The sequence below is a fragment of the Sturnira hondurensis genome, unplaced genomic scaffold, assembly GCF_014824575.4.
Source record: "Sturnira hondurensis isolate 20B ecotype Veracruz unplaced genomic scaffold, ASM1482457v3 Scaffold0008782, whole genome shotgun sequence".
In the NCBI taxonomy this organism is placed as follows: Eukaryota; Metazoa; Chordata; class Mammalia; order Chiroptera; family Phyllostomidae; genus Sturnira; species Sturnira hondurensis.
In genome coordinates, this window is record NW_028081413.1 from 407,638 (window position 1) to 420,512 (window position 12,875).

The window sequence follows — 12,875 nt, forward strand, 5'->3', positions numbered from 1 at the left end:
TACCATCTTAACCATTTTTAAAGTGTACAGTCCAGTGGCATTAAATAATTTGCATTGTGGTGCAATCATCACAAACATCCATCACATCTCTTTTCATCTCGTAAAACTGAAACTCTATACTTATTAACAGTAACTCTCCATTTGGCCCCTTTCCCCTACCAACTGCTGCCAATCCCTGGCAACCACCATTATTACTTTCTGTCTTTATGGTTTTGACTACTTTACGTACCTGATGTTAAGTGGAATCATACAGTATTTGTCTTTTTGTAACTGGCATAGTGTCTTCAAGGTTCACCCACATTACAGCCTATATCAGAATTTCCTTCCTTTTTAAGACTAAATAATATTCCTGTGTATGTATACACCACATTTGGCTTATCCATTCATCCACTGATGGACATGTGAGTTGATTTCTTATTTTAGCCGTTGTGAATAATGCTACTATGAACAGGGGTGTGCAAACATCTCCTGGAGACCCTGCTTTCAATTCCTTTGGGTACATACCCAGAATTGGAATTGCTGGGTCATAGAGCAATTCTATTTTTAATTTTTTGAGAAACTGCCATATTGTTGGATCAAAGAACTATCGTGATTTTGAACTACTGCTAAAGACAACAAATTGAGATATTTATCTACAACTAAATGTGAAGTAAGTATGTGTGATTTCTACTGGTGTCAGAGCCACAGGTGCTGCTATTACCACTGTGGTTTGTTGCCAACATTCATAAATGAAGGAAATACCAGATTTTAACAGAGGCTGGGGGGAAAATACACCTTATTTTTCCTTCCCATGTGCACAGACTTCTCTGTTTGTGGGCCCTGGCTTAAGAAGCGGTTCTACAAGGTGCTCTTTTTTTCTCGAACAGGGAATTACCACCTTTTCTGAGATGGTGCTATCTATATACAAGCATCTCTCTTCTAAAAATTCTTCCTTTTGTTGAACTAAAATATCTCCATGATCCACACCACATATATTCTTCTCTACACGATAGACTTTTATGTATTTGAAGATAAATCTCTTAACTCAGTACTTTCTTCTGCTGACTTTATGCCCGGTTCTTCCAAAATCTTCCTTCTTGGGGGAGAAAGGGGACTTTAGTGGGTATAAAGTTTCAGATTGCAAGATGAAAAAGTTCTTGGGATCTGTTTCACAACAATGTGAGTATACTTAACAATACTAAACTGTACACTTTAAAATGTTTAAGACGTGAATTTTATGTTGTTGGGTTTTTTTACCAAAATAAAAGAACTCCTCCTTATGAAAATGTTTATATGGTCTTTGATGCCTTCAAATTTCTAGTTGCTTTCTTATAAATATGCTCTAGTATATCTCTGGAATCCAAACTGAATACAGTTCCCAAGGTGTGTTCTCTTTAGCACAGAGTGGGATTACTACTGTTCTCATCATGACACATTTCTCTTCTCACGGCCTAACAGTGCACTGCACTGGGGGAGGGGTGCTGCAGGCCAGGCGGTCACAGTGTACAGTGGTTTCACTTTAGATTTACCCTTAGATCTCGTTTATAGGTGTTGCTGGACCCAAGTGCAGCAATCTAGTTTATCCCTCATAATATTCATTTTGTAAGACCAATTCCAGATTTTTTCAGTTTATCAAGACCTCTTTTGATTTTGATTCTGTGACTGCATTAACTATGCCTCCAAGTTTATAGTCAACCTGAAACTCAGTATACAAGGTAGGACCCCAAAATACCCGGAATTTATTTGTAAAAAATCATATATTCATTGTTACATGTTTAAACTTCAGTCACCTTCAACATATTCTCCATTTTATGTAATACACCTATCGAGACTTTTTTCCACTGCTCAAAACAGTTTTTTGAACTCATTTATTTCAGTATCTTTTAGTACTTCTGCTGCTTTTTGTTTTACTTCTTCCACATTGGCAAAACATTTCCCTTTGAGGACTTTTTTCATCTGGTGAAACAAAAAAACTTGCTTGGGAAAAGAATGGGTGAATAGGGAGGGTGGGGCATGGAGGTCATGCTGTTTTGGTCAAAAACCACTGAACACTCAGTGTGGTGTGGGCAGGTGAGCTTGTAAATCACTCATGATGAAATGGGCAAAGGTGTTGAAAGAATCTTCCAAAAAAAAAAATTTCACTGAGGCCAAATGCAACCTCTCACAACAATGCCAGCTGGTACACTGATACAGCCAGGTTCCTAGAACACTCACCTAGCAGGGGGAACCCCGCCCTCCTGAAGATAATCCCTTTTTTGGCCACACCTCCCACATTTGCTTATTACAACTTCAGTCAAAAGTTACTGAGGAAAAGAACAACAAAAAGCTGAAAGAGCCCTGCAGCATACCCCTGGGAACCTTTTTCTGGTGTGATATAGATTTGTAACTGTTAAGTATTCTAATCTATTACTCCCTTGCAATTTTATCACCAGAGTAGCTTTCTGTCAACAGTACCACATCTGAAGTACAGAGCTGTTTCAAAGCCTTAGGGCTCCAATGTTACATCCTGTTATTTAACACATAATAAAGAAGCACATCTATTACTATATCACAAAATTGTTTTAATATTTTGTTAATAGTATTTCAATATAATTGGTTCCCTTTATAATCCTATGTATTTTATTTTATGACTCAAAACATTCTGAGATGAGGTCAACAGGATTCACCAACTTTTGACTTGGAGAAAGTAGAGCCCATGCTGTAGAAGGAACTCAGGTAACAGGTTTGTGTTAGACCTGATGACCTTTAAAAAGTTTCCACTCACCCTGGATTAGAAATCAAGCATAGTTTTATAGTGCAAAGAATGTCTCTTATTACCTTCTCCTCAACTAACTCACTGGACCCATGGGTGCTCTCCTGCTCCTCTACAAACTGCTCTGAGGTGGTGGCACACTGGACACTTGCAGCAGACAGGCGCTGCGAGTGTCCGCTTCACCTGTTTTCCAAGAGTTGCTTACCAAGAGTCGGGGTATGATGATAGTCCTAAAACTATTTATACTATTTATACTTTCAATAAAACTGTGTAATTTAATAAAAACCAAAAAACATGTGAAAAGTTATTGCTTCTAAGAAAATAAGACTATTTCTAAAAGACTTAAAATTATTAAGTCAATGAAAAAAACCTTGCTAAAGTAAGTATGGCAGAACAACCATAAAATATTGAGGGAAAAAACACCTAAGAAGATCCTATTCTCAGAATGTTTTAATGAGTATCTTTAAGCTCTCTTTCTCCTTAAACTGCAACTAGAAACCTTAGGCTATGCATTATGGATGTGCTCTACAAAAAGTCACACCACTCCCATGAGCAGACTTACACTACAACAAAACAAAACAACTTTTAGTCCTATATCAAAAGGTTGGACAGTAAACATGTTCTTCACCATATTAGGCAAAATGAAATGTTTAACCGTGTATCCTTTTCTATAATTCTATGCTAGAGCTTACTTTTTCTTTAGATTTTTTTTTACTTTTATTTTTTTAATATTTATTTATTTATCTTTAGAGGGGAAGGGAAGGAGAGAGGAAGAGAAACATCAATGTATGGTTGCTTCTCATGCATCCCCTGTTGGGAACTGGTCCCTAAAGGGAACTGGCCTACAACCCAGGCATGTGCCCTAAGGGGGAATTGAACCGCAATCATCTGGTTTGCAGGCCTGCGCTCAATCCACTGAGCTACACCTGCCAGGGCAGCTTACTTTTTCAATTATTGATCAATTGCTCATCTGATAAAAATGAGTAATAAAATTTCTACTACACCAATATCAGAATCAGGAAAACATGTACTAAATGTATACTAAAATTCTTACAATGCAAAACACAAGGCTTTGTCTCAAACAGTATTTAGTCTTGAAGAAACAACTAGGATTCACTAATTTAGTATACTGTAAATTTAAGGACAATTCAGTAGAGTTCTATTTTCTTTTTGAATATGTTTTATTGATTATACCATTACAGTTGTTCTATTCCCCCCCTTCATTCCCCTCCACCCGCACACTCCCTCCCCCACCATTCTCCCCCCCTTAGTTTATAACCACATGTCTCAAGTTCTTTAGATTCTATATTTCCCCCACTATTCTTGCCCTCCCCCCATCTATTTTCTACCTACCATCTATGCTATTTTCTGTGCCTTCTCCCCCCTTCTCCTCCCACCCCCGTTTCTAACCCTCCATGTGTTCTTCATTTCTATGGTTCCACTCCTGATCTAGCTGTCCTCTTGGTTTGCTTTTGTTTTAGGTGTGGTTGTTAATAACTGTGAGTTTGCTGTCCTTTCACTGTTCATATTTTTCATCTTCTTTTTCTTAGATAGGTCCCTTTAGCATTTCATATAATAAGGGCTTGGTGATGATGAACTCCTTGAACTTGACCTTATCTGAGAAGCACTTTATCTGTCCTTCCATTCTAAATGAAAGTTTTGCTGGATAAAGCAATCTTGGCTGTAGGTCTTTGGATTTCATGACTTGGAATACTTCTTTCCAGCCCCTTCTTGCCTGTAAGGTCTCTTTTGAGAAATCCGCTGACAGTCTGATGGGTACTCCTTTGTAGGTGACTGTCCCCTTATCCCTTGCTGCTTCTAGGATTCTCTCCTTCATTTTAGTCTTGGCTAATGTAATTATGATGTGCCTTGGTGTGTTCCTTCTTGGGTCCAACTTCTTTGGCACTCTCTGAGCTTCCTGGATTTCCTGGAAGTCTATTTCCTTTGCCAGACTGGGGAAGTTCTCCTTTATTATTTGTTCAAATAAGTTTTCCACTCGTGGCTGTTTCTTTCCCCCTTCTGGTACCCCTATAATTCGGATGTTGGAACGTTTAAAGATGTCCTGGAGGTTCCTAAGCCTCTCCTCATTTTTCTGAATTCTCATTTTTTCATTCCTTTCTGGTAGGATGTTTCGTTCTTCCTTCTGTTCCATTCCATTGATTTGAGTCCCAGTTTCCTTTCCATCACTATTGGTTTCCTGTGCATCTCCCTTCATTTCAATTAGTTTAGCCTTCATATGTTCCTCTAATTTGTGACTATAATCAACCAGTTCTGTGAGCATCCTGATACACAGTGTCTTGAACTGTGCTTCCGAGAGGCAGGCAATCTCTTGGTTGCTTAGAGTTATTGGCTCTGGGACTTTGAGTTCTTCTTGCGCCATCTTTTGGGCTGTTCGTGCCTGTTACGTAGCAGGATGGGAGCCCTAAAGTGTTCTCTAGAGCAGAGCAACTAAGTCGCTGGGTTGTGACGTTGTATGTGGGGCGGGGTCAAAGAGGGACAATGGCTTCCCGTCTGCCGCCTGCCGCTGCGGCCCCCACTGGCGCCGCAGCGGCCCCCACTGGCGCCGCAGCCACCACCATCACCAGGCCCACGCGTTTTGTTCCACTGCACGCAAATGTGCCACCGCCATCAGCCCTCCACCACTGGGTTCGCCCCCTGGGGCCTGCGTGGTCCATCTCACTGTGTGCAAATGTGCAACCATGGTCAGTCTGTCCCGCACCCTGACTGGTTCCGGGCTGCCTGCGCGCCTAGGTAGGGGAATCTGTCCTGCTTGACCCAGCTCCGCTGCTGGCTCCGCCTCTCTTACCGTCCCCGTTGAACGGTTCGTAGTTGTCGGACTTCCGTATAATTCAGTTTTCTGGTCTTTGGGTGTGTCCTTGTTCTCCAAACCTTTGTTGTATTCAAACTTGGTTGTGGGAGAAGGCACAGTGTTTCCACCTATGCTTCCATCTTGGCGGAAGTCCGAGTTCTATTTTCTTTTACATACAGTTTTGTTTATATTTAAGTACATGGTCTTGTACATGAAGTACATGGTCTTGTAATAAAGAAGAGCAGTATTTTATTATTTTGGTTCAAAAATCTTCCCTATCTTGCCCTGGCTGGTGCAGCTCAGTGGATTGAGTGCGGGCCTGCAAACCACACGGTTGCTGGTTCAATTCCCTGGTTGCTGAACCACACCTGACTGGTTCAATTCCCAGTCAGGGCACATGCCTGGGTTGCAGGCAAGTTCCCAGCAGGGGATGCATGAGAAGCAACCATACATTGATATTTCTCTCCTTCTCTCCTTCCCTTTCCTTCTAAAGATAAATAAATAAAATCTTTAAAAAAAACTTCCCTATCTTATATAACAATACCTATTTCAGTGCTTCTTTAACTCTTTTCCTGAACAAAGCAGTGAACTCATACTCCAACCCTATAGACAGGGAGACTGGGAATATGGCCTAAGGGTCACAAATCAAAAGTTTATTTTAAGTCCTCTGTGCCATTTTCCAAAATGAATGTAAATTATGCCTGATAGTCTATAAATATTAACCTGTACTTGTTTCAATATTAAAAATCCTTTTTGCCCTGGCTGGTGTAGCTCAGTGGATTGAGCACGGGCCTGTGAACCAAAGGATTGCGGTTCCATTCCCAGTCAGGGCACATTCCTGGGTTGCAGGCCGGTTCCCGGCAGGGGACACACAAGAAGCAACCATACATTGATGTTTCTCTCCGTCTCCTTCCCTTCCCCTCTAAAGATAAATAAAATAAAATCTTAAGGAAAAAAAGCCTTTTCCAAGACCTCTCTGTATACCATTGTGTACTCTTGAAGAGAAGTTTCGATTCAACCATTTCAATACAATTTCCAATTTTGATTTGTGTTAAATGAAAAAAAGAAATTCAAATTTCTTAGAGAAGTGTTGTAAGTGACTGGGCAATATCATATAAGCCAACAAGGGCAGAGGGAACTCTAACAAACATCCAAGGGAAGGAGGCAAGAGGCATGGGGACAAAAATTAAATCTTGCACTAACCTAGCTGTCCACTCCTACTTAAGTTGCATCCAATATCTAACAAATTCTCTCTAAGGTGGGCTGAGGACTATCATTCTTACAGGTCGGGCTGGATCTTTTTCACTGTTGTCACCCTAGCACTTACCACAGTGCCTGGCACACAGTAGGCCTACTTGCCCAGTCACATGGTCAAAAAGTGGCAGAGCTGGGATTCAAACACAGATAGTTTAGCTTCAGGGTCTGAGCTCTTAAACACTATGCTCTTACAAATGTTTGTTGAATACATGAATGAGTAAATAATTTGTAAGAAATGAAAGGCAAATATTTCACAACAGAAGACTTTAGCTTCTTACAGTGCAGTTTGTTGCTTCGGCTGTTGAGGGGTTCTGGTCCATTCACATCTTTACTCTTTTCATTATCTTCAATGGGTCGGAAATGAGCCAAAGTTCTCATGAATCCACGAAAGTTTACCTGGTCCTCTCTGATTGGGAAACAACAAACAACACTGTGTCAATCAGGGTGATCATCTCTTATGAATTCAATATATTGGCAATAATTTAACAAAGTCTCTTTCCATATGCACAGTACAATAGTTTAGTGCTCATAAAAATATCTTCATTGAAGTCTCACCCAAGCCTTGTAAGGCAGGTAGTATTATTCCCATTTTATAAGTGATTAACCAGGGCCAGAGTCACCTATTGATAGGTGACTTCACTCTCTTCTCTCTCTTTTCCCAAAGAGGATTTTAACTCCAGGGCCATGGTATCAGGCAAGCCAGGATGCAAACTCCCTGTTTTAGACTCTGCAGCAGGCAGCAAGGTGGTCATTTCAAACCAATGACTCCCATCCACCTCCCATGTGTCCCCTGCAGTCACATATACCTAGTGATAGTTTAAGGTAAGGCATACTATGGGAAAGCTGCTTTTAAAATAAAGTTTAGTGCTGGCTGGTGTGGCTCAGTGGACTGAGTGCCAGCCTGTGAAATGAAAAGTTGTTGGTTCAGTTCCCAGTCAGGCACATGCCTACGTTGCAGGCCAGGTCCTTGGTTGGGGATGTGCAAGGGGCAACTGATCAATGTCTCTCTCATACACTGATGTTTCTTTCCTTCTCTTTCTTCCTGCCTTTCTCTCGATCTAAAAATAAATAAATAAATAAAATCTTTTAAAAAGTAATAACGTTTATTTTGTTATAAAAGCAATAAATACATTTTTGGAAATATGGGAAAAAAGTAAGAAGAAAAAAAGAAAAACCATTCCTGTTCTAAAAATCAATTATAACTATCATTAGTATTATTTTCCTCCAGGAATTTTTTATGGTGTTTGGATAATTGTGAACATTTTGCATATGTGATTTTGTATCTTGGTTTTACTTATTTATTTTCAAATTTAAATTTTTCAATTACAGTTTATATTCAATATTATTTTATATTGTTTGAAGTATACAGTACAGTGGTTAGATAATCATATACTTTACAAAGTGTTCCCTTCAATATACTCAGTACCCACCTGACACCATACATATAGGGTGGGGCAAACATAGGTTTACAATTGTTCATATGGAAAATAATACAATCATTAATAAATAAATAATAATACAAAATAAACTCCGTGTTTTCACATACTCACAACTACAAACTTACTTTTCCCCACCCCTACAGTTATCACATTATTATTGACTATATTCCCTAAGCTGTACTATTCATCCCCATGACTATTTTGTAACTACCATTTCATACTTTTTTTCTTTAAGATTTTATTTATTTATTTTTAGAGAGAGGGAAGGGAATGATAAAGAGAGGGAGAGAAACAGCAATGTGTGGTTGCCCCTCACACACCGACTACTGAGAATTGGCTCGCAACCCAGGCATGTGCCCTCACTGGGAATCAAACCAGCAACACTTTGTTTCACAGGCTGGCACTCAATCCACTGAGCCACACCAGCCAGGGCTATTTCCTACTTCTTTATCCCTTCACCTTTTTCACCCATCCCCCCACACCCTTCCTCAATGTCAACCATCAGTCTGTTCTCTGTATGTATGAGTCTGTTCCTATTGCATCTTGCTTTTTAAATCTTTTAAGCATGTCTCCAATCAATATAAACACTTTGAAACACTTTAAATCCCTGCATAATTGTGTATCATGATTCTATTATTCCCCTCATAACTGGATAGAGTTCCCCTACCACCACCATTTTTTTATGATCACAATGTTTTGAAAGACTTTTTTTTAAGATATAAATGTATTTTTAAATTTATTTTTCAAGTACAGTTTTCTGTCTATTACTCCCATCCCATCCCACCCTCCGTGCTCCCCCACTCTCTCCTCCCTCCCATTTCCACCCTTCTCAGTTGTTGTCCATGTATCCTTTATATATGTTCCTCTAAATCCCTCCCCTATTTCCCCTGAAATTCCCTCCCCTCTCCCCTCTGGTCACTGTCAGCCTGTTCTCTATTTCAGTGTCTTTGGTTATATTTTGCTTGTTTGTTTGTTTTGTTGTTTAGCTTCCCGTTAAAGGTGAGATGATATGGTATTTGTCCTTCAACACCTGGCTTATTTCACTCAGCATAATGCTCTCCAGTTCCATTCATGTTGTTGCAAAAGGTAGGAGCTCCTTCTGAAAGACCTTTTTTGTGTGTAAAGCTTTTTGGTACTTAGAGAAAAGCATTTTATCATGCCACAGGCTGTTCAATAATCCTTTAAGAAATAATTTCAAAATCTGAGTAAATGAAGAATGTTTTTTACTATTAAAGAAGAATGTCCCAATACAGAGGGATGACCACGTGAAGACAATGAGTGGGAACAGCTTTATAAAAGCCAAGGAGGGAGTCTGTGGGAGAAGCGGACCCTCCCGACACCTTCATTGCTTACACTTAGGCGGAAAGTGAGAAGGGTGGTAAGAGTTTGACAAAACCACACATGGGATGGGAACCAGCAGATGAACCACTTAAAAATGACCAGATGCCCTGGCTGGTGTGGCTCAGTGATTGAGTGCTGGCCTGCAAACCACAGGGTGGCTGGCTTGATTCTTGGTCGGGGGTGTGCCTGGGTTGTGGGCCTGGACCCCAGTATAGGGGATGCACAAGAGACAGCTACACATTGCTGTTCTCTTCCTGTCTTTCTTTATCCTTTCCTCTCTCTCTAAAAGCAAATAAATAAAATCTTAAAAAAAAATGACCAAAGCCCTGGGTTGTGTTGCTCAGTGGGTTGGGTGTCATCCTATAAAACAAAAGGTCACTATTTAGATTCCCTGTCAGGGCACATGCCTGGGTTGTGGGCCAGATCCCCAGTTAGAGGCATGTAAGAAGCAACTGATCAATGTTTCTCTCCCTCTTTCTCCTTCCTCTCCCCTCTCTTTAAAAATAAATAAATAAAAATCTTTTAAAAATACCAGAAAACCATTAAATGGTGACAAAAAGGATTTGGTAAAATACAAGGGAAAACCATCACAGGAAAAACTGTTAATACCCTCCATGATTTGAGACTGTAAAATAAACCATAGTAAGTTATCTTAGTATATAAAGTAAAAGAAAAAAAAGTGTGTCTCATGTGACAGTTATTTATCTAGGGCAGTCATGGAAAGAACAGTTAGTTGCCTGGTTCTTATAGCTCCCTAAGAATAAACCCCTGTCTTTGTGTGTCCCATTGAACAGATGCAGTATGTTATGTCTCTCAAGTGCCAGGTAGACACACAGATCAGAGACCTTCTAAAGGCAGAGTTCGACGCTCATGAACCCGTTGTACTCAAAAGAGTGACCTTCATTTCCTCAAGGTAGCTATGCTACTAATGGAGTGGTATCTTTTAAAAAATGTAAGATCTGAAGAATCAAGTAATATGAAATGATTTGAGCTATATGACACAAAAACAGATTAATGAGTACATATTTTACTGCCATAATATCTGAGTGAAAGGTAATTAAATACCAATGTTCTACTTTCAAATCTCATTCTTAAAAAAAAAAATCCACCTGCACAAGATTAAAGAAAAAACAAAGAACCCGGAAGCCAAATATCTGTAACTGATTAGACAGAGCAAGCAGCAGGTGCAGCTTGCTAAGAGCTTAGCAGTGTAGCTCAGTGTTGGCCTCAGCATCCTCACGTACACCTGCCTGTTTAGCAGCAGATACCTGGGTAGGATGGCAGGTAAGGTGATACTATAGTCACAACAAAGGTGGTCTGGCCTTATAAACAGCTTTCCACAAGTTGCTTCTTCAAATAAGTATGACTGTGGAACTCTGAATGGTCAACAGCAATCTGAAAAGGGCAGGTCTCAGTCTTCATATAAACTGGCTGCTGCCAGTGTTCCTCCTCTGACAGTCACTCAGATTTGCTGAGAACCCAACTTCTCAACTTGCAAATTCCTTTGCTCTCAAATTCAGAGAAAATTTCCTCTCCAGGCATTTTATCAGATAGTGTCCTCACTGATCTTAGTCTCATTATTAAGAACTGGCAACCATGTAACTTCTTAAAGCCCTCTGGGTCACACAGAGAAGCCACAAGGAACAGGAAGAGATTGCTAAAGAGAATACTTTAAAAAAGATTATAGGATTAACTTTATTCATGAAAAGGCACCTAATCAAATCAATAAATATTTACTCAGTACTCTGAAGGCAGTGCATTAAGTAGTGAAGCATATCAAAAGCCTAGTTTTACATTAGACAAACCCAACTCTATTTGTGAAAGTATGTGTTGGGGATGACTGTACCCTTAGTCAATGTCATTTAAAAAAAGAAAAGGGCTGTGCAAATGTTCTAGATCAAAGGGGGCTAAGGACATACGACAACTGACTGGACAACAGCACACTGGATTTTGTATTGAAGGTGGGGAGTGCTATAAAGTACATTTTAAAAGTTCTTACTACACACAAAATAGTTAATTATATGAGGTGATGGAAAAACATATTCAGGATATGACCAAGTTAGAGATGTCCAATATAATCAGGAGAATCATGGTCTGAGATGACCCAACCAATGTCACTATTCCAGATTAGCATCAGAAAGGAGCCCAATAACCACAGGGACTCACCCCTCTGGAAAAAAGGCATTGATGATCCGGTCTCCCAATGGGTTGATGGCAAGTTCTGGAATCCGCTGGAAGTCTTCCCGGCTGCCAAGAGAATCACTTGGAGTTAGAGACCATTGGCCCTTAGTACAAACTCCTTCAGTCACGCAACAGTACAACCCACCAAGGCTATTACCTCCTGGAATTTACTTCTGTGGCAAATTATACCAAATAACTGCAAAGAATAGCGATTTAATAGCTGCCAAGTATTTCTTGCACCAAGTTTGGAGTGGAATAAGCCAGATTTAACTATGCCACGTTCCAGTGCATTAGCTCATAGGTTATATCAATAAACACTGATGAGCAAACACTCAGTTGTCCCTGTAAATGATTCTTGGAACATTACCATTTTGTACTTATTAAGTTCAGAGAATGAATAGCACATGTAAAGTATCAAATACCACAGAGCTTGAATATGACAGCAAAAATTTAGAGGGGCCTCTGTGCTCGATAGGAAGATCTATACCACTATGACATGCAACGTGTTAAGTCCAAGGAAAGAATAAAATGTGACAACTAACTGATTTCCAGACTTTCTCACTCTGAGTCTGTCTTTTTCTCCACCATCTTCTACAGATTAGAGTTAGAGAAGTATTTAATCTTCAAACAGAGCAAGGGCAGTTATCTTTTTACAAGTTGGAAATTAAAGTGAGTACTAGTTACCATTCACTATATACACATTATGTGCTGCTCTGTTTACATACACCACCTCATTCGGGGTTTTTTTGAAAGATTTTATTTATTTACTTTCAGAGGGAGGGGAAGGGAGGGAGAGAAACATTGATGTGTGAGAGATGCAAGGATCAGTTGCCTCTCACACACTCCCAACTGGGGACCTAGCCTGCAACCCAGGCACGTGTCCTGACTGGGAAATTAACCACTGACTTTGGTTTTTAGGCTAGCGCTCAATCCACTGAGCCACGCCAGCCAGGACACTGTATCTCATTTCTTAATGCAAACATTTTACCTGTATCGGGGGTGTCAAATTCATTTTCACTGGGGGCCACATTAGCCTTGCAGCTGTCTTCAAAGGGCCGAATGTAATTTTAGGACTGTATAAATGTAACTTCTCCTTAACTGGGGGCAAGGAGCTGGG

The 12,875-nt window shown here is 40.0% G+C and overlaps 1 protein-coding gene across 1 annotated transcript in view; it reads right to left on the bottom strand.

The window, feature by feature from the left end:
- CHP1 (calcineurin like EF-hand protein 1) overlaps nucleotides 1–12,875 on the bottom strand; it is a 46,428-nt gene that overhangs the window by 15,333 nt on the left and 18,220 nt on the right. Inside the window, exons 3-4 of the mRNA XM_037056038.1 lie at nucleotides 11,744–11,824; nucleotides 7,076–7,203 (exon numbers count right to left, since the gene is read on the bottom strand). Coding sequence (XP_036911933.1) covers nucleotides 7,076–7,203; nucleotides 11,744–11,824 — 209 coding nt within the window. The remainder of the gene's footprint in view (nucleotides 1–7,075; nucleotides 7,204–11,743; nucleotides 11,825–12,875) is intronic.